This window comes from Tyto alba, unplaced genomic scaffold, assembly GCF_018691265.1.
Source record: "Tyto alba isolate M040663 unplaced genomic scaffold, T.alba_DEE_v4.0 Super-Scaffold_16, whole genome shotgun sequence".
Taxonomy (NCBI): domain Eukaryota; kingdom Metazoa; phylum Chordata; class Aves; order Strigiformes; family Tytonidae; genus Tyto; species Tyto alba.
In genome coordinates, this window is record NW_024881278.1 from 1,779,936 (window position 1) to 1,804,558 (window position 24,623).

General features: G+C 42.5%; 2 protein-coding genes across 9 annotated transcripts in view; both read right to left on the reverse strand.

Annotated features, from left to right (window-relative positions):
- Positions 1 to 5,635, reverse strand: part of MACROD2 (mono-ADP ribosylhydrolase 2) — a 902,990-nt gene extending 897,355 nt beyond the window's left edge. For both annotated transcript variants that reach the window (XM_032994762.2, XM_032994761.2), the window contains exons 1-2: positions 5,414 to 5,635; positions 698 to 814 (exon numbers count right to left, since the gene is read on the reverse strand). In XM_032994762.2, the coding sequence (XP_032850653.2) occupies positions 698 to 814; positions 5,414 to 5,459 (163 nt within the window). In that variant the 5' untranslated portion in view covers positions 5,460 to 5,635. The remainder of the gene's footprint in view (positions 1 to 697; positions 815 to 5,413) is intronic.
- Positions 5,636 to 10,730: 5,095 nt separating this feature from the next.
- The window catches only part of LOC116962016, a 46,603-nt gene continuing 32,710 nt past the window's right edge, over positions 10,731 to 24,623 (reverse strand). For 4 of the 7 annotated variants that reach the window (XM_032994742.2, XM_032994745.2, XM_032994744.2 and 1 more), the window contains 5 exons: positions 21,456 to 21,555; positions 19,145 to 19,185; positions 18,712 to 18,803; positions 13,101 to 13,308; positions 10,731 to 11,520 (listed from right to left, as the gene is read on the reverse strand). In XM_032994742.2, coding sequence (XP_032850633.2) covers positions 11,448 to 11,520; positions 13,101 to 13,308; positions 18,712 to 18,803; positions 19,145 to 19,185; positions 21,456 to 21,555 — 514 coding nt within the window. In that variant the 3' untranslated portion in view covers positions 10,731 to 11,447. Of the gene's footprint in view, positions 11,521 to 13,100; positions 13,309 to 18,175; positions 18,441 to 18,711; positions 18,804 to 19,144; positions 19,186 to 19,781; positions 20,019 to 21,455; positions 21,556 to 24,623 lie in introns of those variants that run through there. The other 3 variants (XR_004407318.2, XM_032994746.2, XM_032994747.2) reach the window with 3 other exon arrangements.

Consider the following 24,623-nt stretch of genomic DNA (forward strand, 5'->3'; position numbering starts at 1 on the left):
AAGGAGCTAGATGAAGAATGAGCCACTGTTACAAAATTACATACAGAACACAGAGTTGTCTAAGTGAATAGGATTCACATTTTCAGTCAGCCTTCACTGCGAGTATTTAGACAGTTCTAGTGGTGATCGTAACTGTGGTAACACTGCACACGCCAAGAGAAGGGGAGTTAATCCAGGCCAGGCTGATGTCCCTCAGCCCCAGAAAGCAGGCAAGACCATAAGTAAAAGAGGCTTCAAATCCAATCTTCTCTCACTTCTGGATTTTCAGAAAACAAAACACAACTTGCAAGCTTACTATCTGCTTTTCAGCCACCTACAAGAACAACGCTATTTTGGCCAGATTCCCCATATCATTATGCTTGTTAAGTTTCAAAGACAAACTTCATCAGGCATAGCTGACTGCCAGAACACCGGGAAAGTAAGACTGACTCACATCGAGAATAGCTATTTTACACACTTAAGGGTATTTGTGTTTCTATGACTCAATCTGGGGATAGTTGCAGAATTAGTGGACACTAGTGAGTCTAAGAAGTTTTGCTGGGGTTTTTCCCCCCTGCCTCCCAAGTGCTTTTGTCCTAACGTTAGGCTGCCACCGTTAGTAACAACACAGGTTCTAAGTCTTGGCCCTCCTAGAAGTAACTTCAGATTGAGGAAACAGAATGCTCTATATTTAAAAAGATTACCCTGTTTTACTTACCATCACTTTCACTCTTATTTTTTAAGTCTTCCATCCATGTTGGGATATTTTTCAATGCAACATAATCCCTTAAGTACTCTTTGCGTCTTTCTTCCAAGGTCATCTTCAGCAGACGCTCTGTTTAGAGGAAAGAGAAATAAAAGAAGTTTTGCAAGCTTTCATATATTCTTGCACATTGGCCAAGCAGTGACCAACTTGGTGTCCTTGATGCAATTAAATCCCATTTGAGAGAAGCAAGCATGAGCGATTCAATGAGTTACAAGTAATAGGAGCTAAACACAGTGCATCTAAACAACTGCATGCACCTATTTCTGGATATCCTAGTTCAGCAAAAAGAAATGCCTCCTCACCGCTCTATCAACTGTCCAGACTTCCTCCCCGCATACTACTGTGCCTCTTATTCCTGCCACTTTAATTAAAGGATCAAAGAACTAACAGCAAGGTTTTTCAAGTAGGGAATTGTTGTTTTATAGAGAGTTTTCAAGGTTAAAGTCTATTCTTCAGGTTCTGCATTTGTAAACCAGAACTTAAAATAAAAAGTGAAAGATCAAAACTGAAACATTTTACTGAAATGAGTTGACCAATGCCAGCAAGTAAAGGCAGGGAGCAGGGCACAAAATTAACAAAGCGCTACTACATTACAAAAGAAATGAGAGCTAAAACAAGTGTTATGTCACTTTCTAGATGGCCAGCGTGATCAAAAAGGCATCTTTGGTTGGGTTTTTTGTTCTGCTAACAATGTCATTTTCAGCATGAGAAAACCACTGTCATCAGCTCTGGACTCACCCAGTGGCATTTAATCCCATCTTGGGCCAAAAAACATCAGCATTTTCTACAGCTACTGATACCCATTAGATATCCAAGAGGAAGTAATGCAAGTATGTAAGTTTGACAAACTTTGTTTGAACATCATCCCAAGTGCTAGAAAGCCCACTGCCATCCACCAGCTAAACGTGTTTCTAAAAAGTAGGCCAGGACCAGCATGAACTGCATCTGCTAGATTTGAAGTGCTGTAAAACAGAACCTGGGTTTAAAGAGAGTGGCACGGGTTAAGCTTTCAATTTTTATTTGAGCATTAATCTGACCCACTCAGTCACCACATTAAAACCAATATGGATGGTTGTTTCCACCTGAAAAAGTCACCACATCATTTTTTTTTTTTTCAGACATTTAGTGAAAAGTAAAGTCTCAAAGATTGTACAATTATGACAGCTACTGTCAACTTCTCCCTTCTTCAGATCTTGCTCTAAATGGACTGAGTTCCAATATAAGAAAAAAACATCCCAATGACCCAACACTGCAAACAACCTCAGTGCTTCAGCAAGACCCCGTACCCTATTTTTACAGCCACGTCCTCTTCTCCCTCCCCACCTCAGCCATGCTTAGTATTAGCTCAGCACAAGATGCACAGCCTCTCCCCTTCCAAAAGGGGTTGGGGAAGGAGGGAAAAAACCCAACACCCAAACTGTAGAGCATATCATGACACCCATGTGCTAATCAGCTCTCTGGATCTGCTTTATCCAGTGGCACTGTACTACTACTACCATACTAGTAGTTTTTCTTGACACGTTAATCAGTAATAAATGCTCTTCGACTATTCAAGAGTTTTTAGGGATGTAAGAGAAGACTAGACTCATATTATTTGCCTGTGGCACAAAGGACTAGATGGACATGAAAAGAATATTTTCATCTCGAGTTGAAGAAGCAGTGAGCAAGCTGAACATGAAAACTGCTTCTCAGATCAAACCTTAAAAAAAAAAAACAAAAAGACAGAAAAATCTTTCACTGGGTTCTGTTGGTTTTTTTGGTTTGTTTTGTTTTTTTCCCCCCCGCCCAAATAAAGTTTCCTAATTATGCAGATCAGCACAGCATAATAACCAGAGGCAGGTTTTGAGGACAGACTCCCTTATCACGATAAGTTTATTTTGATATTTTTGACAGTATTACTAATTTCTTCAGTCAACAAAAACATTTCTGTCCCATTATTCAGGCTTGGTATCTTAATTGGATAAATTAAAGTAAAAGCAAAAGTAAAGCTAATGTGATTAGGATTGTCATTTTGCACAACAGATATGCACTTAACTCCATTACTTGATCTTCAAACATACAGAACACCAAGCATTTAACGTGCAAGTTAGAAGTACTAAAGAAAGGCAAACCTGAGAGTGTGTGTGTCTGTGCATGTCAGGTTTGAGGGACTGACAAGCAAAAGAAATTTGAATGCCTTTTGCTGAAGAGGTTACAGAGCCAGTCCTGTGACTTCAAAACACAAGTTCCTCTCTACAGGAAGGTTTTCTAAAACTCTGTTCTTGTGAGTAAGCAGTGAAAACTTAAACTAAATTATACACAAACCTCCAGGAAGACAATTCCAACAGCCTTAGCCACAAGTACGGTTTTCTGCCTGTAGCTTTATGAAGTGCCTTTGAAAGTTTTCAGGCAGAGTAGTCCCGTGTCTAAGACTGACATCGACTCCAGTCCCACTCCTATTCTGTTTCAGCTGTCCTCAAGCAGGGAGTCTCCTGGGAGAGCATGGACCAACCCTTAATTACCAAGAAAGTAATTAAGAAAAGCAAGTGTATTGTCAGTGGGCTTGAACTCAATATTTAGCTATCAGTGATTTTTCTTCTTAAAAAGTTCATCAGAATATAAAACGCTGAGAAGGATTGCACTCAGAGCTTCATGGGAAGAGTAGAACCAGCACGCACAGCCAGCTTTACAGGTGTTCAGGAGTCCCTGGGAAAGGTAAAGGCAGACTCAACAGATTTCATTTCAAAAGTACAATCTGGGTAGGAAGGAAAGAAGTTGAGCTTCTATAGTTTTCAACTCTAGCAGAGAAGGTACTTGGTAAGAACAGTCACGTGGGGCTACAAGCTGAAGAGCAGTACCAACAGTGAACACTGAAGTTTTTCCTACCCTCCTCACTCACAATACTCAAGGTCAGCACCCTCAGCATGGTGCTGGAAAGGAGTAACTGAAGCAGAAGACTGGCAAACACTGTTCTCACTATGCAAAGAGACACCAAGTTCTGGCCAGCTAGCACTCACCAACGTGCTTCCCCGGATAGTAAAAATCTCACCAGCAGTTTTGAGCTGCGGTTTGCATTCAGTAACATCACCGTTCCGAGGGAGACCACCATCCTCACAGCTAAGACAATGAAAGCATGCCTGCAGCTCAGGTTTCCAGCTTACCCGCCAGCCCCTCCACTCAACCCTCCTTACCAAGGGTTCAAGTTCACATGCCAGGCTACGAATTCACACAGACAGTAGTGGAGCTCGAAGCAGCAAGCGGGAGTAACGGGAACACTCACCAGAGCCTACCAGAAATCTTTACCCACCCGCACCCAGCACAAAACCAGCAATTTTGACAGTAATGGCATACAGCATTAAGGACTGGCAGAGGTGAAGTCGGTTATAGTTGATCACGCATAAGCAATGTCTGATAAAATTTAACTATATCTTCTCTGTTGAAAATAGAGACTTAAAACATCTGGTGGAAATCTGTTGCCTCACCTTAACTACAGAAACGTGTTTTGTAAGGCAGTTTTGAAAGAGAAAAGCATGCAACAAAACTCACTTCATTGAAGAAGAGTTTGACAGAACAGCTAAGCTACAGAGAAATCAGTTTATCTGTGTTTTAACAATTCTTCCTTAGAAATGTGCACTTGATTTCTGCCACAGGCAAAACGGTCAAATACTGTCCTTCGAACCCAGCTTCTGTCTTCTTGGCTTGAGACACACACACACACAGGGTTGATGGAAAAAGAAAAAAAGATTGAAATATGACCTGCTGATGTGGTTTTGTTTTCCTTCCTCTCCTCCTTATATATTTCTAGGTTATCTGTAAATACACCAGGCAAGAAGTGTTTCCTCCTAGCCAATGTAAATATCATACTTCCACTGTGTGAGTGTCTCTTAATGTCTACATCACTTTCCTCATGATCAATATAAAAACTATCAAAATGGCAAGGTCTACATAAATTGCTTGTCCTACAGTTCTCATGCTCTGGAGTTTGACACTGGGGTTTTATAAACCGAGCCGACACAGGGTGGGGGTCCTTAAAAAAAAAAAAATAAATAAATAAAATAAAGGCATGTGCTTTGAGAGCCCCCAAACATTTCACCCTGGCTAATCAACACTAGAAGCTAAACCCAAGTGCATTACAGCAATGATACCAATAAACCATATTTTGCCCGGAAAACATACGCACTAAAATGAGAAAAGGCACGTTTTGAGGGCACGTGCCTAACTTTTCGGCCTGAAATACTTCCACAAGGTGACTTGGGGGCGGGAAGCCCTCAGGAGAGGGGCTGTTGTTCCCCCCCCCCCCCCCAGCCTCCTTCCTCACAGCCAAAGTTAGTCAGCGATAAGCGAAGCGGTGGGGGGGACAACCCCCCCCCCCCATCCCGGGTCCCCCCACTTTTAGGCACCCCGGAGGGCGGAACCCCGACTGTGCGGGATTTGCGGGTGTTTGGGGGGGGGGGGGGGGGGGGGGGAAGACGTCAGGGGCAACGTTAGAAAGCACGGAGCGCCCCCCCCTCCCCCAGCCCGTCACCTCAGCCCCGGGCGCGGGAAGCGCCGCCGGGCACCCCCCAGCGAGGCGGCGGCTCCGCGGGAACGGGACCCCCCCACACACACACGCGCTCCCCTCACGGGTCAACGCGAGGTAAAGGCGGGAGAAGCGGGCCCGCGGCCCGGTACCGGGAAGGGCGGCGATACCTTTCTCCTCCCGCCAGAGCTTTTTCCGCTTGTTGCCGGGGTACATGGTGGTGTGGCTGGCGGCGGCTTTGAGCTGCAGGTTCCCCAGGCTCACGAGGGGGTGGATGAAACGCCGCGCCAGAGCCGACAGCTACCGACGCCGCGCGCCGCCACCGGCTGCTGCTGCTACCGCTCCCCTCCGGCTCCGCGCCCGCCGCCCGGCTCCGCACGGCGCCCGTCAGCTGGGTCACGCCTCGCTCTAACCCGACACCCCCGCAGCGCCCGCCCCCCTTCCCGCCGCCCGTTGGCTCCGGCAGACGCCGCTCAGCAGCCCCCTCCTCCGCCCGCCGCCGCCGGACCGGGCTCGGCGGGACGCACCGGCCAGGAGGGGCCTGAGCGCGGCGACGGGGAGGGCGGCGGCAGCGCTGAGGTGGTGTGTGGTGGCGGGGGGGGGGGGGGGTGGGACCGCCGGGGCGGTGGGTGCTTGGGTGCGACAGTGGCCGCGGTGCGCGGCGGCGGAGGCTTCGCGCTCGGTGCCCCCGCGGGGAGGGAGCGGACGAGCTCCCCTCCCCCCCCCCCGCCCCGCCCGCCGCCACGCCTCCGCCGCGGGGGCGGGGCAGAGCGCCCTCTGCTTCCGGGTTGCCGGCCGTTACCGAGCGCGCCGCCGATTGGCCGGGAGGGCGGGAGCCGTTGCTAAGCGACGGCGTCGGGGGCCGCGGCCTGGCCCGGCCCGGCCCGGCTGGGCCCAGCGCTCCCTCCCGCCATCGCCTCCCGGGCGGGAACCGGCGCGGGAAGCGCAGCCGGCCCTGGCGCCCGCGGGCCGAGGAGGGAACGGGCGGCCAGGGTCGGTTTGCACGGAGTTGCGGGGAGGGGGGGGGGGCTGTGCCCGTGGGCGCACGCTTCGATATCCTCCCCCCCTCGCCGGGGCCGGGAACGAGGCCGCTGGCCGGTGCAGAGCCGCACCTCGGGCGAGGGCAGCGCCCGCCTGGGGACCGGCGGTGAGGGAAGGCACACTCTCCCTTGTCCTCCCTCCTCACTGCCGGGGATTTTTTTTCCCGCGTCTAAATAAACACCTAAACTTCAACAGACTAAATAAACAAATATGAAAGCTTCCCTGCAGCTATGGGGATCTTCTTGGCTTCACTTGCATCCACGTGGAGGTAAAGGCCCTTCCTCGTGCGGGCGAAGGGATTTGGCCCCGGCGCGCGGCGGGCGCTGGCAGGAGCTAGACTTGTTGCTTCACAGGAGTGACGAGGGGTTGAGGTGACAAAGGACAGCCTGACAGCCTTCATCTGCCACGGAATGCTTGTGAACCAACGCACCTTCACCTCTAAAGAGTAGTTCCTGGTGGGGCGTAGGTGTCGGGGCGAAGTCAAGCCTGTGAAGGTGTCTGTATCTGTTCACCTGGAAATGGCACCATTTCAGGTAAATCATACAGGTAGTGTCTTCTGTACACCTTTTGCTCAAGAGCAGGCTTTCCTTTTGCTTGACTTGCAACAAAGAAAGGTGAGGCACAACATAACATTTCAACTTATTTTCTCATGGTTTCTGATAAACACCAAAGCACCTCCACTATTACCAATAACCTTAGGTCGTGGTACAATTCCTTACCGCAGAATCCTTGGTCTTATCACACCTACTGATGCGAGGAAGCACTCAGAGTTTACCTTGTAACCAGTTAAAAATCAGTCTGTGATTCCTCTTTACAAAGCATATTTAAATATTTGTATTAGGTCACCTCCTAAGGGTATATTATTATCTTCTATTTTTCCTTAATTTCTTCACTTTGCCCAGATGATGTGCTTTGGTAGCCCAGTTTTCTCATCTTGATAATAAAAATGAGAGAGAAGCCAACAGGTAAACAGGCATTAAAAAAGGAGATCTTAGTTTAAATCATGCTTTCTTGCATGATGCGAAACAAATATTTGAACCCATATCCTAGATCGCTGCATATTTACCAAGCTACTGAATATTCTAGTGTCTTGTGGGATCTGTTCCACATTTTATAAATCCATGTTTACTGGACCAGAAGGAGAGAGAGAGGAAATTTAGCTGTCCTCCTATAAAGGGCATCTGCATGCATTCTTTAATTTCATTTGTAGAAGTGGCTACATTAGCCATCATTTTGCAAAATATGTAAAGAAAATATGTACATATATAAAAGGGAAAAACATTATGAAGCCTGATGCTTACACCAGCACCAAAATGGAAGACCAGATAAAAGATGGGAAAAAAAAAACTTTCTTCAGCTTAAAAATAGAAATGTTAAATGTTCCAATTCCAGTAAGAAAATTATTATTGCTTTTTTCTTTTTATTTTCCTCAGTTGCTGGTAGTACAATTGTTTCCACTGAAGCAGAAAGAAATCATGTCACTGTCTTCAATGCGAGCATGACATGTCCTTCACTTCTTACACTTGTCGATTCTGGAAGCCTTAAACCAGAGAAGTGATTGGCCGTATCGCATGTGGTGGGAAAATTTATCTAGAAAGACGCATTTCAGTGCTTGGATGAAAACCAATCAGGCTGCAAAAGAGGAGATTATTTTTCTGAGAAGACTGTAGTGAGCTGTATACATGGTAGGCTAAAGCAAAGCTCAGAATGCTTAAAAATGTCCTGTTGAAGCAATGAGCATCAGAGACTGATAGGAAATTGGTATTTGTCTAATGATCTGGGTGTATTTAGTCCGTCCAAGGCCTAGTGCAAACACTGGTGACGTTCTACAGGAAAACTGGGAAATGTCCAAAAATAGCATTTAAGAGATACACAGACTGGGCAGAATAAAAGTGTCTACTAATAGCTGTAAAATGAACATATAACATATGGATACAATAATGACTGGTTCGAGAGTTCCTGTTAGAGATATAATAGGAACCGTAAATTAATACAAGAGTGAATACCACACTATGTAAGTGAATAAATGTACTGAAGGGGAGCTAGAGCTTCAGCCCAAACTGCTGGATTACCCATCCAAACGAGCATTAGGGCAGCTACCCACAGCACTGTGATGGCCATCAACCACCTCGACCGAAATAAAGGCAGATCCCACGCTGAGCCTCCAGCGGAGCCAAGGCCAGGGGGTTTATGTCCCCGGAGGATATGGCTGCTGGGCGAGCGGCGGCTCCGTGGGGGTCAGCTGTGGCGTGGGGTACACGGCACACCAGGAGCGAGCGGCCAGAGGGTCGGGCTGAGCCGCAGGTCTGCATGGAAGGCTAAAAATAGCTGCTGCTGGAGAAATGGAGAGGACGGGAAAAGAAGCGCGCCGTTCCAGATCTTGGCAGTCTTCAAAACATTTGACAAATTCAGTGCAGAAGAGGAAAGGGCGCTTGGACACGGGCAGCTGGTGCCACCGCCGCCGTGAACGCAGCGCGGCGCAGGGCCAGGGCCCGCGCTGCTGGGCGCTGAACTGGGGGCAGCAAAACTCAGAAGTTTCCTGCGAAAAGCCTCGGTGTGTAACGAGAAGAAAGTTTGTATCTTCTTCATCTCAGAAGCAACTGCCAGAAGCTGCTGCCCCGCGAAACAGCTTAAAATAGGAACTACACATAACCTGTAAAGTAGGTGTGTTCAGTTCAAAGGTCATGTAACCGGAATTACCTGGAGTAAGTTCTTGCTTCCTTGTGCTTCACAAAGCATGTTCATAAAGATAAAAACACTCTTCTGTTTGCAATAAATGCTATCAAAAAAAAAAAAAAGTACGTTTGTTTGGTTTTGGGTTTTTTGGATTTTGTTTATTTTTTAAATAATTGTATGGCCATGTTTGCCTCATTTTTCAGATTTTATATTTTTCTTTACTCTTTTATAAGAACCTAAGCCAACAAAATAGTACACAAACTGCAAACAGAATCCATAGATAAACTATTTTTTCAGTCTTTTTACTTAAAAGATTTTTTAAATCTCATCTAACACAAAATATTTGAGTTTTTCTTCTCCCCCCTGTTTTGTTTTTTTTTTTTTTTAACTAGAAACTATCTTGGATTAATTTCAAGAGCTTCTTGTACTGCTACGAAGTTAAATGCTGGGACGTGAAACAAAGAAAATGAAATTAAGAGAAATTAAATTGACAGTAAGCAGTCCTCCTCATTGTGTAGAATGGAAAGCAGTCCTTTATTTCGGTGGTATTTACACTGTTTATTCAACTTTTCAATGAATACAGTGAAAAAGATTAAGTTGTACAAAATCTTAAATATTTTTTAATTCTCATCGTATAAATATAATTTCATTGATAAAAATGTTAAATGCAGATTTAAATTGAGATTAAGATTTTTTCCTCAGTTTCTACCTCACTAAAAAAGAAGTAACAGAACATTACGGACAGTTTCTCATCTTAATAGAAAATTTCTTCCTCGTGTATGTGAAAGTACATTTAAAAATGTATAACTTCAGTAGCTATTAAGCAAAATTGATATATTATAGCAGTAACAGAGCAATATAAAAATCTAAAAAGGGTTTATAAAACATTTATATTTAATAAAAATTTATTTCACTGTCCTTATTCTTGCATATCAAAGCTTGCTTGTGTCGCAAACCGTGTTGTGCATGGTCGTGTTGATTTTGATTCAATCCTGTGCTGATGCACACTCCCACCACAGGAAATTCAAATACAAACTTAGATGTACATTATCCATGAGGTCTCCCCTCCTGTCCATTCATAACACATCTTAAAACTGTTCTGAGCCCTTTTCACAAGGCTTCCACAATATCGTTGATATAATGTCACCTTTTACCAGCACGCTCACTCTCGGATACTCTAACATGCATTTAAAACATTAAATACACATCATCCATTTTTTATTTGGCAGTTGCATCCTACCTCCTGACCTTTCAAGCTACTGGCACGCCTGGGTCGGCAGCTTTCTGTTAATAAAACGAGGCCTAGCGACAGGTAGAGAGGGAGTTCACTGACTACAAGCATTTGATAAACTGTTACCCATAATTTCTCCGGTTTGTTGCCTTCAGGAAACGAGCTAAAGAGGAGGCAAGTAACTACAAGCCCTGTTTCTCCAACTGGGTGATTGGAGAGCAAGATGAAAGGCAATATACTCATGTATTTCTTACAGCTTTATGATTTGAATTCATTTTGTCAGAAAATACATTTTGGTCCATCAAATAATGTGATAACTAAACTATTCAAAGAAAGAGAAAAAAATAATGTTTCTGTACTGTTGATATATTTATGTGATTTACTAGCAGTGCTATTCCATGGGCAGTCAGATGCATAGTATTTCAGTTTAACCACTAAGGTTATAATTGTATCTAGAAAAGGTAATTTTTGTTAGTAAGGAAATAAAATATTAAACACATCAATAATTTCAGATAAATATTCAGGTAATCTAATATATACACATTATTAAGTGGCTCTTCTGACAATTAAGACTGTTATGTTCTAGTATTTAGATACACTCTTTATTTAATTTGTCAGAGAATTACAAACTTTGAAAGATAAATTTGTAGATCTTACGAAGTCAGACCTATTTTAAGTCAATCATTTTGGAAAACATTGCTCCAACACAGTAGTATCCTAACACAGCCTGGCCTTACAGTTTAAATGAACGGGGCATGTTCCCCAAATCTGCAGAAGTCCCAAAACGTAATTACAGTTCAGACAGATCAGGTGTGATTATGCACACCCTGCGATCCACATTTTCGTTACTGCAACGGCTACCGTGCTGGAGCTGAATGCTGCGGTACAGCGAGCGTTCCTGCTCCCACCAGCCATACCCTATGATCAAAACCCGTGTTTGCAAAGCTGAAGTAGAAAGACCTTTTCAGAGTCTCCAGATGAACCTTTCAGGCCTGAATTTTTATGCGCGGCAGAAGACCCAGCAAACAAGACAGCAATGTTCAGCTTGGGCTCCTCTCTGGGATCAGCGTCGTATGGCAGAGATAAAAATACAGGGTTAAAAACCGACCAGCAGTTGAGCTAGAGCGCAACTGTCTTCTGCTCCTGGCGCTATTCCTGGCCCAGGGAGGAAAAAGAGGAAGAAAAGCAAAGTGTCCCACCTTGGAGCTGACTCAGCGGAGCGGGGAGCGGAATGCCAAAGTGGCCCCTGGTCTCAGCTACCGGGGAGTTTGCCGCAGTTCCCATGTCTGTAGCTGTGACAGCGATGCTTGCACAAGCCCCTGCAGAGGCCTGGAAACAGAACTACCTTTTAGTCTGAGTCACCCTGTATCAGAGCGAACTAAGATGTATTCCAGAAAGTACTTAATAAAGAGGAAAACTTTTAAGCAGGAAATCACTTTTCGGTATGCCACTTGAAAACGTGGAATTCCTGCCCAGCCTACAATGTCCTCAGTAAAAAATGTAGATTGAAAGCACAAATATAATGAAACAGTCAGAGCGACCTCAATGCAGAGGAAGAGAGAGAAAAGGAAAAAAGCAGGGCTTAACCATGTGCTCAAACTGAAAGTACATAAAAGTAATTCTGTTGAGTTCAACCAGCACCACTGACGTACTGTACGACCACTGGGAACTTGACCTCTGCTGTGTACAACTTGCTTATAATCAAGAGAGTCACATCATCAAGTGGCTTTGCAGGGACAGAAGATAATTAAATGAGATCAGGTCTAGCAGAGGAGGGCAGAGTATTAATCTGCAGTAGTAGTAGTAGAATTATTGCCTAACTATAAAATTCCTTAAATGATTGCTTCTTTTCTTCACAGAAAAACAACATCCTGGTTCCAGAAAGGTTTACACGGGGTAACCATAAGCAGAGGTAAACAGATGCATTTTGTTGGTTTTGTTCTTCCAATGTCACTGCACATACCCACATCTATGCTGATTTGTATTTTAAGACTGCAAGGGGTGGAAGGCGAGTGATTTATTCCAGCATGCCATGCCAAATCCCCAGTATACAGCTGAGCAACTGGGACTAGTTGGGCTGGGAACTAATTGGTTGCTAAAGACAATAAAAATGGGAGTACTTTTAAAAGACATCTAACGTGCTGACTGTATAAAATTAGACTGAAATGACATTATTAAAGAAAGCTTTCAAGTGTCAAAAATGAAAGAAGGTCATAGATACTCCACTGAGGAAATCTAGATCTCACCAGAGGGGACATCCACTTTCATTATTCTGCTGTTTTATCAGTTTTGTCTTTTATGGCAACTTTGTAGCCAGACAGAAAAAAAAAAAAAAAAAAAAAGAAAAAAAATACCTAAGAGATACAGCTGAGAGTTGAAAGAATGAGCACAGAGAGTAGATAAAAGATGTAAGATTTGGAAAGACAAGTCAAAATTTAAAAATAATATATAGTGCAAAACTAGTACAAAATAGATATTGATGAAAAGCTAGGCTGTCTTGAATGTAAATGTTATGGATCTTACTATTTTTAACAGATATCATGTATCATCAAAATCAGTGTTACTACTAAAAATATATGTTTAGTTCATCCATAACAAGAAATAACTGAATTATTTTTTCAACTCTTTGCTTTTCCATCTCTTTTCTTTCTTTGGTTGTTTTGTTTCTTTTGGCTTTTTCCCCCTCCAATGATGCCGTCTATTCATGTCTATCTATTTTCACCATTTCTGATTGATTCTGTTGTTTTAAATTCATCAATTCCCATGTGCCTGTTGTAGATTGGAGGCAAACCTCTTCTCAAGGCCCACTTCAGTTACTGAAGTACATCTGCTAATTAACGTCGGTGAGATTGTGCTTGTGATACGTACAGAATCATAGCTTGTACGAAATTAAGGAATCTCAAACGCACCGTGACTGGAGGGCCCACAGGAGATCTCTAGTCCAAGTTTTTTTTCCTGAATCAAGGTTGCACTGAGTTCCCATCGGAGTGGTGAGGGCTTTTACAAGTTGGATGCTGAAAATCTCCAAGGATAACGGATCCGCAGCCTCTCTGGGCAGCCTGTCACAACCTCTGCTGGCTTTGCTGAAGTTCACCACCATCCTTCCTACATTTTCACCTAGAGTCAAGTTTTTAAGAAATAAAGAATTTCAGTTCAAGCAGCTGATGTACCACAATACATAAAACTGTGATGTACCACAATACATAAAACTGTTTGAGCGTATCACTGTTAGTCTGTGCCCTTCTTGCACCACATTCACTTTGCCTGTTGCCTTAGACTTCATGCTGGATTGCATGGCTTTTAGGCAAAGAACTGCATCTTCATGCTCGCATGGAGTCCAAGGTGAAAAAAAAAAAGGAGGGAGGTGGGGGGTGTCTTTCAACTTTGTTGAAACAACGGTACGGTTATTTTCCAGGTTATTTTTATTTCTAATTTTACTTTACTCTTTTGTCTTCTCTTGCATTTTGTTTGCTTTGCCTAACCTTTCATGTTGTTTATTGCTCACCCTTCCATTAGTAGCACATTCTCTTTTGTCCCCTGTAAATACAACACATACTCCTGCTCCTTTTCTTATAATGCTTCTAGCACTATGAAAGCATTTTTCCATTTTCCTTACATTTTTCTTTCATCTTAATGCAATGTACCCCATATCCACTTCACTACTTTCCTCTCAACTAAATTGTTCTGAATTATTTGTTTGGCGTGTGAGGAGAATAGTAATGAGACATAAATAACTGCTTTACCTTTGATCACCTGGGTAAAATAACGGTTTGTGTGTACTGGTTTTGGTTTAATGATGTTATATCACTCGGCAAAAATTAGTCCATAATGTGGGCGTACAGGTTTTATAGGAGATTCACAACAATACTCAGCCTGAATGCCGGTGATTAACATGTCTTCCCCATCAATTGTATTTTATTGCTTTGTGTTACTAAATAGCATGTTACTGTATCACTGACATTGTAGTATATGATATAGTAGGAAAGTAGGATGTTTACATCACAATTCTTAGAAGATGTTTTAATTCTGACTTTCAGTTTTTATAGTACTCATCTCTTTTAGCTTTAATATATGCTTTACCTCCTTACAATGTTTTTTGCTGCTAGTATATTAATGGCTTTTTCCTATTGTGCCCAAATCAGTGCTAATCTTTTTTAGTAGTAAACCATAACCCACAAGTATTTACTGATCTGTAGAAAACAGCTTTGTTTATATTTCCCTGCTCAAGCGGATCAAGAACTGCATTGTGAACTCTACTCTGCTCATGCTGAACTTACCAGGAAACCCTCTTTTTATTTTGCCCGAGTGTGAATTATGTACTGTGGACACAGAATTTCATTTACTACAGTGAATCCAAAGCCTAGGTACTAACAGTATCAGAGAAAGCAGGGAGCATAAAACGTTTCACTCCTGCTAGGGTCTGGGTAGGGCTATATAACGATGGTCACAGCCCGTTCTCCTCCGAGGAGCTCCGTGGTCTGGTCGCATTATCACCATGGCTCTACAATGCTGCCTTCCTCCCAGCAGGTCACTTTCTGGTTGAACAGCGAGGCAGAAGGTGTTTGCAGTGTGTATCCTCCTCTTCCGTGGGTTATCTACAAGCTTGACAGAGGTCCGGATACCCTTTTTACTGTAAACTCATCAGTACTTATATACAAGAAGTACAGTTAAGGCTAATAAACAGCAAAGTCTCCTAATCATCCATTCGGGGGAAAATGCAGACTTTCTGCCTGATCATGCATAGCAGTCTAGGGGATAAATGGCTGGCTAGCCAGGGAAACACTGCTTAATTTATGGTTATTCATGTACATGGTTACAGCTATGTGCTCCCTTCTGCCTTTTGTTACAGGTTGGAAAATAAATTTAACCTTTATTCTTGTAGCGATCCCTTCCTGGAAGCCCTTTCAAGAAGAGGTCTGTAGTGTGCTCATTAGAATTTAATCTCTTATATTTTAATAAGTCTCCTACAGGGTTATTAAGGTGTTAGAATTATCTCTAAAGAAAAAGAATTACATTATTAGTTAGCAAAGTAAGAAAATTTGTCTCCCAAATACACTCTGTTTGAATAGAAACAAAACAGTTTTATAATAAAATGTACCCTCTTACTGATAAAGTTTATTTTCAGAAGCAGAACGCACTTTTTTGAAAACCACAGAGAAATAATGTTTCAAAACAAGTAAATGCATTTCAAAGTATAATTTGTGAGGCTAAAGGTTTAGTTCCTCCAACACAGTCGCAAACTGTGTTCCACAGACGTTATAAATGGGGACATTATCTCTCTTAATAAATTGGAAAAATTGTCTTAAATACTGTTATTTTTTACTAACACCCAGACTGCATCCACCCAGTTATTTAAAGGTAGCATGGATAGGCAGCAGTCCCACGCATTCATTGTTAAAGGAACCTTTGGAGCTGGGCATTACACACCCACCTAGGAAACAGGTTTCAGGAGGCTGAAGTCAGGCTGTGGCGGAATCTGGAGCGACCAAAAGCAATGCTGTGGAGGCAGACAGGAGCAAGAGAGAGATCGGCTGGTAGCCTCGGAGACACCCACAGCTGTTATAAATGACCAGGGTAGTGGGAGAGAATTGAAACAAGTCTCCAGAGGGCGACTTCCACAGAGAAGCACCTGTGTGCAGAAGGTGCCAAAGAAATAAACTCCAATGTCCTGGGTTTGAGTGAGCGGTGGGGTTTTTGGCAGCAGGGGAGGAGGCTGTAGGGGCAGCCCTCTGTGAGAAGCTTCTCAAAGCTCCCCCAGCTCCAAGTCAGCTCCACCTCTGCACCAAAACTGAGCCCATCAGCTGCGCCTCTGCGATAACGTATTTAAGAAGGGACGTGGTGAGGAGCAGTGGGGCTGGTGAAGAGGAGTTGCTGCAGCTGCGTGAACACCAAGGTCAGTGGAGGAACGGAGGAAGAAAGGAGGGGGGAGGTGTGCCGGAGCAGAGACCCCCCTGTATCCTGTGGGGGGACGGCAGGGCGGCCCCCCCTGCCACCCAGGAAGATCTACGGTGGAGCAGACGGTGATTTATGGCCTGTGAGGGGCCTCTCTTGGCCAACCAATATGACTGTGCCTGGAGAAGGCCGGGGTCTTGTGGGAAAAGGCAGCCCCGCTGCTGTAATTCAGCACTGGGAGGATTGCAGCATGTGGGGGAGTCCCACACCGGAGCAGCTCGGGAAGGGCTGCAGCCGTGGGAGGGAATCCAGTCGGAGGAAGTTGGTGACCCACAACGGAGCGGTGTAAGGAAACGCTGTGGCCCGTGGGAGGGACTCACATTGAAGAAAGTTTGTGGAGGACTGTCTCCTGTGAGAGGGGGACCATGATGGAGCAGGAGGAACAAGTTCCAGGAGCTCCCCCCACCGCAGATGGCAGAAGCGGCAGCACTGACTGCACCCCCCATTCCCTGCCCCTGCGCCACTGGGGGAGGAGGTAGAGATATCGGGAGCAGAACTGAGCCCGGGAAGAAGGGAGGGGTGGGGGGAAGGTGTTCTCAAGATGTGGCAATGCTTCTCACTGTCCTACTCTGTTAAGTGTTGTTAATGTCTGCAATAAATGTATGTTTTCTTTTTTCTTCTCCTAATGAGTCTGCCTTTTGCCTGTGACCATAATGGGTGATCTGCCCCTCCCAGTCCTACCTTGAACCCCAAGCCTGCCTTATTTTTCCCTTCTCATTGCTGGGGGGGAAGGGAGGAGTGAGCGGCTGTGTGGTGCTCAGTTGCCCTCTGAGCTCAAACCACGACACCTGCGCACTTAAGAGTGCAGCTGCCTGCATTCACAATCTGGCTGTCCAGCCCTGGCCACCACAGATGTCGAGGGCCACCCGCACCCAAGTGACCTGTCACCAGAAGCAGCAGTCAGGGCTGCACTTCACAGCAGCAAAGTCCAGCCACTGTGTCATGTGCCCAGGGAGGATCGGGCCCATCCATGGGATACGCTGCCTGGCATTTGGCCCCAGGACCCCACAGAGATCCTGCTCCCTCCCACAGCTTTTACTAGTAAATCCAGACTAGAGAGGGATTTACTAGTAATTAGTTGAGCCGCAAACGTCTCTCACCTTCTGTCCATCTTTTTGGTCGCTGGTCACCTGTACAAAAGTAGTCAGTGAAATACATTTGAACACAGAGCATTTGAAATGGGTGGAACAAAGGAGATCAATCAGGTGGAAATGGCAATTCACCAACTACAGCTACAGTTGCCCTGCAATATTTGAGTACAACTACATTTTGCAAAGTGGTCATTATTTTTGGATCTGCTCATTTTTAGTATCCAAATCAATATTGCCCAGATGTGATTTGTGATGATGCCACTTACTAAATGAGTTCGATTTCAAGTGTTAAGCTATAGCTGTGATTTATGTGAGAAGCGCTTATCAAATATTTGCTTCCAGATACAATTATTTCAGTAGTGAATTTTTGAAATATTATCTCATTTTATGCCTAAATCCAGTTGCATTTCAATGTTTTTATTCGAAATAAAAAGCTATATCAAGGAAGGTTCTTATCTATAAACAGTATTACCACAGGCTGCTCTTCATAAGCTTTTTATTGCTGATTTTTTTCGGCTGGAGCCTTGCGCATATTTTAGACTGAACCTTTTTTTGCTGATGCTTTGCATGTGGAGTAATAAACAAGTTTATTAATATACAATACACCTAAAACCAGTGTGTATTTATTAAATAATTCATTTAGTTATTTGGACATTGCTTAAGTCGCATTTGAAAACAACGTTAACTTTTCTGGATAGGTAAATAGCATGGTAAACAGAAAGAAAAATACTATGTTCAACATGAAGGACTTCTGTAGTTCATTAAATAGGAACAGCTTTCTGTGTATGAGGTATGTATTTTAGTTTTTAAAACTGTTACTATAGACTGTCTCCATAAAGGTAACAAAAGAATTTTCATTATGATTTCTGTCTTCGACACTCATCTTATTTGTTGATCGTTTCCCATATTTAACTTCACCCCAAAAATAAAATAACATGAAATGTTACCAAGAAATATTTTCTAATCATAACATTTAAAACCACAGAAGAAACACCTCAAACGTGCCTTCTCGGACCTTAGTAATAAAATGCTCTTTCTGACAATCTAATTGGTCGACTTAGTGAGTCTCTTGTACAAGGAAAGCCAGCTCCTTGGACGAAATAGAACCAGTTGGATAAATTAGTAGTTCATGTCATAGACTCGGGTCTCTGCAGAACTTCAAACGCTTCACATTGCTCTAGTTGTACAAAATGGGGTAGAAATAGCCTCGGGGAAGAATCCAAGAGTAATGAGGTTAGTTCGAGCTGACAGAACAACTCTCTGTCAGTCCCCTAACACTAAGCCATATATCTAGATGCATCAGGTAAAATTCACCTTAAACAATCACAAGATCAGCTACAAATCGTCTGTAGATAAACTGTGTTTCCTACCTCTGTTTTCTGGTTAAACCTACACTTCAAGAGAGCATCAGCAGTTACGCATCATAACATCTATGAGAAGTTAAAATGCTAGATTAACAGTGGATTTAGAAACATACCTGACTGTATCTGCTGTAGCAGAGTTCCGCAGTAAGTTTTCACAATTTTCCCCTTTCTATAACAACATATTTGCTTAGCTTGAAAATAGTTCCTGTATGAAATATAGAGTAACAGAATGCGTTTTAGTTTGCCCTGGCCTTTTGAAAGCAATATACAGGCTAGATATAAAATGCCACAAGGATAATTAATTGTGACATTGCCAAAGGGACACAACACTGTTTCTGACAAATTCTTTACATCTTGCCAAAGGCTCACAGTCAGTATTTTAGCTTTAGGCTGGTTTATTGCCTAGAGCAAATTTGATTTTAATAGACCTGCACAAGCTATGGAAAAGGTGATCTAGAATAGTTACATGTTTAAAATGTGAAAAACGTTCCAGGGAAAATACAAAAGCTGCTGCACTTGAACTTCTTCATGCAAATGAAGTCTTACCTGAATATAAATGATGTACATTCTTGAACAAGACTGCCAAGCTGAAAACAACAAAGCATATTAATATTGTAATACCAAGATGAGATAGTTTGATAGAAATCATTTAAAACCTAGATTAAAGAGGCCAGTAGAATGCAAATCATGAATAGGTGAAGGAAATGAAAACCCAGGAAATCGAAATCCTAGCAGTAGTTATTTAGCAAAAAATCAACTTAAACCCACTCTAAAAAAGTTTCAACTTAGAAACACCGGTGAATTTTATTTTTATCATTTTTTTTATTCATTCTCCTCTGTCCTTCCAGTATAGACACGATAAGGCTGATATTAAAGTGCTTTTGTTAGTACAACTGCTTGATGAACCAGTAACAGCAATTCTTGAGGAAATGTTCATTTCCTAATATAACCCTGCCAGCAGACTTTTTCATAGGTGTTATCTAGCTTCATAGAAGATCTGTCTCTACCTTTCCTTCTACACTTAATTGGCCATCACCCTCTGTATGCAGTTTCACACTATACTATTCAAATGAAATACTGCAGGGATTCAGCAGGGATACTGCAGGTTTATAACATTTACCTTAACTTGACTTTTTTTTGGTGTGCTAGCCTAATATAAGTAAACCATATAAAACTGTCAAACCCGGTCTGATGTTAGACTCTTGTTGTATTCTCCTGGTATACTCCTGCATCTGAGCAGGATTAGAGAGAAGTCTGAGCAGGTTTTCAGGCCCAAAGGGTAGCTGCTCCAGACAAAAGTACCAACTGCCTTTAACGATGTTCGAATACAGTCCATGGTCATAAATGCCATTTCAAAAGTGATATCAAGCCCCAACTGAAAAAGTAATAACTTGAAAAAGGAGACTAAAATGGGATAAGGCACTGCCTGAACACAAGATGTTGCATTCCAAATTCTGATGAAATGAGAAGGCTGAACTTTTATTTCTGCAAAGAATTACAAGATTCTCCTTTTATAGAAAAGATTTTTAAGCGTTTCCTTCTGAAAGAAAAAGTAGATCAAGAATAGCTCCAAACAGGAAGTATCGATGAGTTAACGATAAATCATTAACAAGGTTTATATCAGTAGTCATGGACAGTATTTCATTGGATGATGGGAGTGGGGGTGGGAAATCGTGTGTGTGTTTTGTGTTTAAATAAGGAGACAACAGTATGCTTTTCAGAAACCACAGAAATCTTTTAGTCAGATCCTATATGAGAAAGGAAAGAATTACAGGGAAAAAGAGAATTTGGATTCCTTGGCTTAAGAAACAGCTTCGGCAGGATGAAAACTGAAGCAAGGTTTCTTCTTCTAGGTCAAATTCCAGCAATAATGAAACAGGGAATACAGCTACTTTCACTAGACCCGTATATAGCCCCAGGCTGTCAGTGGAGGAAACCTGACACAACCTTTCAGCTGTGGATAAGTTAGGTCAGGCTAGTGTGAAATACAATCAGGCAAACATTTAGAACAAATATTTAAGTGATTGTGACGCCCGTGGCGCGCCCACTCAATGAAACAACAGTTTGAGAGAATTTCAGGGGATTTGTATGTGATTTAATCAGGAATGTAAGACTCTTCAAAGTATGCAAGGCTGTCACCAAACGGGAGCCACCCTGGCATAAGGTGGAACAACCATCCCTAAGACAAGACAGCTTTCACACCGTGCCTGTCATGCTTGTAGGGACTGATGCAAGTCAACAACAACAGACTAGACCTCAGTTATTCTGCCTTAAAAAACTGACTACCTAAGAAATCGTAATTCACAGCCATATGGTGGCTCAAAGGAAGATCTCTTCAGCTTTAAGTCAGAGACTCTTGATGGTACTGGAAGGAAGATACATAGTGTTTTTAAGCAGAAGAAAACAGTTCATAACAAAAGCGATCTTTATTTTTAAATACGCTATTTTGATACAGCGTTTAACAATATTAATAATGGCCAAGGACATCCTGGACACTACTCCAGAACAAACTCTTGCTTTGAAGTGCCGGCGTTTCACATCCTACATTTAGCTGAGGGGTCAACAGCAAAGTCCCCTAGGTTGTCAAACATTAACCACAAGTGCCGGGGCTGGAAGTCTGGTTCACTGCGAGTGGACAGGGCTATGAACCTCCGCAGCGGCCCAGCTATGGTGAGATGGGCAGCAGCCTCGCCCCGGGCTTAGAATTTAGGTAGAGAGATGGTAACGTTCCATAACACATTACTAAGTAGTAAACTCTGACCAAACCGCCTCCTCAGAGGAAGACCCCCAAAATAACTGTATTCACATTCCATCTGACACACACTGTACTTGGAAAGAGTCTCTCGGATTTACCTACTTGCTGAGTCACATGCTTCGGTTCCAGGGCTGCCAATTGCAGAAACATGTTGACTTGGGTGAAATAATTGTGCTGCGTAAGTGCCAGCAAATACATTAGTCTGGAAAAGAGCGGGCTCTTAGAATGAGAACAATTCAAGGGGAAAAAAAAAAAAAAAACCAACAAAAAACAACAAGACCCCACAGATGCAAAATTAACAGTAGCAAATGGAAGATGTAAATGTTTACTACAGAGATGTTCCTTCTTTTGCTTTTTGTTTTCTGCGAAATCTAACAAATATTAAATATCATTAAACATGAGATTTCATAGTTAAGACTGGAGTTCTCACACCTGTTATTACTAAATTCCTAGTGCTAATAAAGCAGAATCTTCGAATACTTACTGAAGTGTCTTCTGCTAAACAGAGCATGGGCCATTACTTCCATTTATTAGAAGTCAGTACATACAGTGTACATTTTCTTGATGATCACACTATTTGCCACTACCAATTATAACCTATTTTTCTTCAATCTAAGAAGCCCAGATTCCTTCAGCTCATACAATATATGAACATCTTCATGCCATCTCAGAAGCTGATAAGCTGGATTCAGAGATGTTTTATTTATGGGATTTCAGTCTTAACAAACATTGCAAACACAGCTCAGCAGCTCACACAGCAGCACAATAAGACTGTTTAATTTATGTGCTATATATTAAGAATAAAAGTAGAGAACTGAGTGACATTTTATTTCAGTTATTGCTAATGTGAACGATGGATGATATCTAGAAATAAACAGAAATGTGTGTATACCTCAAAAATAAAAACGGTTTTGAAAGAAATGGTGCGTAATTTCTTTTTTTCTCATATCTAGGACACACTGAATGAAATTCAAAGATCAAGAACGTAAGACATAACCTCTCTGCCAGTTAACAGCCTTGGCTGTAAGTACTTGTTTTCCCCACATGCTGTTTGCCTTGTGTAAAGCATGCTGACAGTGTAAGACAATGGAATTGCAAAGCTTTTCCAAAACAGATGTCTCTAAAAAATTTAAAGCACAATCTTTACCAAAGTTTCACTTTCTTGTACTTCTACTTGTTATATCACGTCTGCTTTGGATGTCCCTTCTAGTTAATTCAATATTAATGAACACTTGAATGACACCAAAATGGGGACTGTCACCAAGGAAAATGTTGTAAAATTACATTTCTGACTCTCATTTCACATATATGGTAGAAAAGAATTTTTCATGCATGCACTAAAAAACTACAAGTCACAAGTAAAACACGTGTATAGATGGGAAAACCCCTATGCCTGCAGATCAAGGACTGCATTCCCCAACCTCATCTTCCTTACTGTCGCTATAAAAGAGGACAATGAATCAGTCAGTAAATGCAGGTGTTACACTTGACATCTGGGTGCTCACATTTTTGCCCTACAAACATGACCTGCCTTCCCAGTTCATCATGAAACCCATACAGGGTCAATTCTGAATTTGTGCTCAAAGGTACTTCATTATGGTAAAATTTTTGAGCATTCGCTTAAACTTTTAATTGAGTGGGTTTTTTTGAATGCAGGCCCGATTCATCATGGTTTACTTAAGTCGTATTTGGGAGTAGGTCATGTATTTTACTGAAAGGTTTTCAAAAATAAGATTATAGATTGCTTCATGATATAAATAAGTGACTCAGTGGGGAAAAATGTGCAGTGAGCACATCAAAATGAAGAAATAGTCATGGTTAGAGGAAAAACATGAGGGGTTCTTAAACTCTTAAACATTCCATGTATTTTAACTGTGAGATACACATATTTAGATCTATATTGTGGTCAATAGTAATTTTCAGAGCTGTAGTATGAGTCAGAGGCATTTGTGAGGCAACAGAATTTTCTGACCAAGTGCTTTTAGAGCACTGAACCATCTACACCAAATTTTTTTTGCTGCCTACTCAGAAATCAATTAAAAATTTATAGTTAGCAAAGTTTATGTTAATTACAAGCTAATTCTAATAATCTACCTCTTTCACATAAGCACCAGCTAAGTTGAGCGACAATGACATTTTGTCTCCTCAGGAAGTGTTATGCATTCTTTTAAGGACAAATCATAGACAAAGGCAAAACCCAGAGGTGGACAGTTTGAACAATATAACAAGTTACTTCAGTTTTCATGCAGGTCGTTACATTTCTAAGTGCTTTGTCAGCTCTACCAGGTCCAGGAGAGTCTGATCTGCTTTGCTGGCAAAAATTCATTTGAAAATAAGTAGATTTCCTACGTTTCAGGAAAGTGAGGCCCAAAGCAACAATTGTGTTGGTTTGGGAATGGCATTTTTACTTTTCTTAAACTCCTGGTTCTTCAAGTAACAAGTAGCATCTGTAAAACTCAGTCTTGAAACATCTGCTAGAGCCAGACTGATTTTCAAGAGCCTTTGGAACTAGTTAAATCTATCTAAAATCATCTGTTACATTTAAGCTGAGGCCCATCTACAGTTGTATCTGTTGAAGGATGTGGAGTGCAAAAAATGGGCTTCTAAAAGTAGAACAGCAGCAAAAAGTAGTCTAGGGAAAACACGGGCCTGCTGCTGAATGGGACAGAGGACCTGATGACGAAGGGACACAGGAAAGATCAAGGGACTCAATGCCTTCTTCACTTCAGTCTTTCCTGTTTCAACTGACCTGCAGTAAAGAAAACTGCCGCACGTTTCTTGGTGGTATCTAGACCGGACAAGAGGCATATTAAAATATAGGAAAGTCTGGCTGAATATAAGACAATTATTTACGTGAGGTTGTTTGGACACTAGAACAGGTTGCCTGGAAAGGCTGTGGAGGCTCCATCCTTGGAGGTATCAAAAACCTGCTGGGGTGGGGTCCTGGGCAACCTGTTCTGGGTGACTATGCCTGAGAAGAGGCATTGGACTAGGTGATCTCCAGGGGTCCCACCCAACCTCATCCATTCTGTGATTCTATGATAAAATTAAGCAAAGAAAGCTAATTGCCTCTACTACAAAAGACAAAAGCCAGAATCACAGTATTTTTCCTTTAATGTAATTTAATCTTTACTGAAGTACCCCAAAAGAACAATCATCTCTTATTTAAATTAACTGCTAGAGTTTTCCAAGTAGTGCATTGCCAGTGCAATTCTTCTAATTATTTCAAGTTGGTGATGTCTGTTTGCTTGTTTCTACTTTACGGCCATG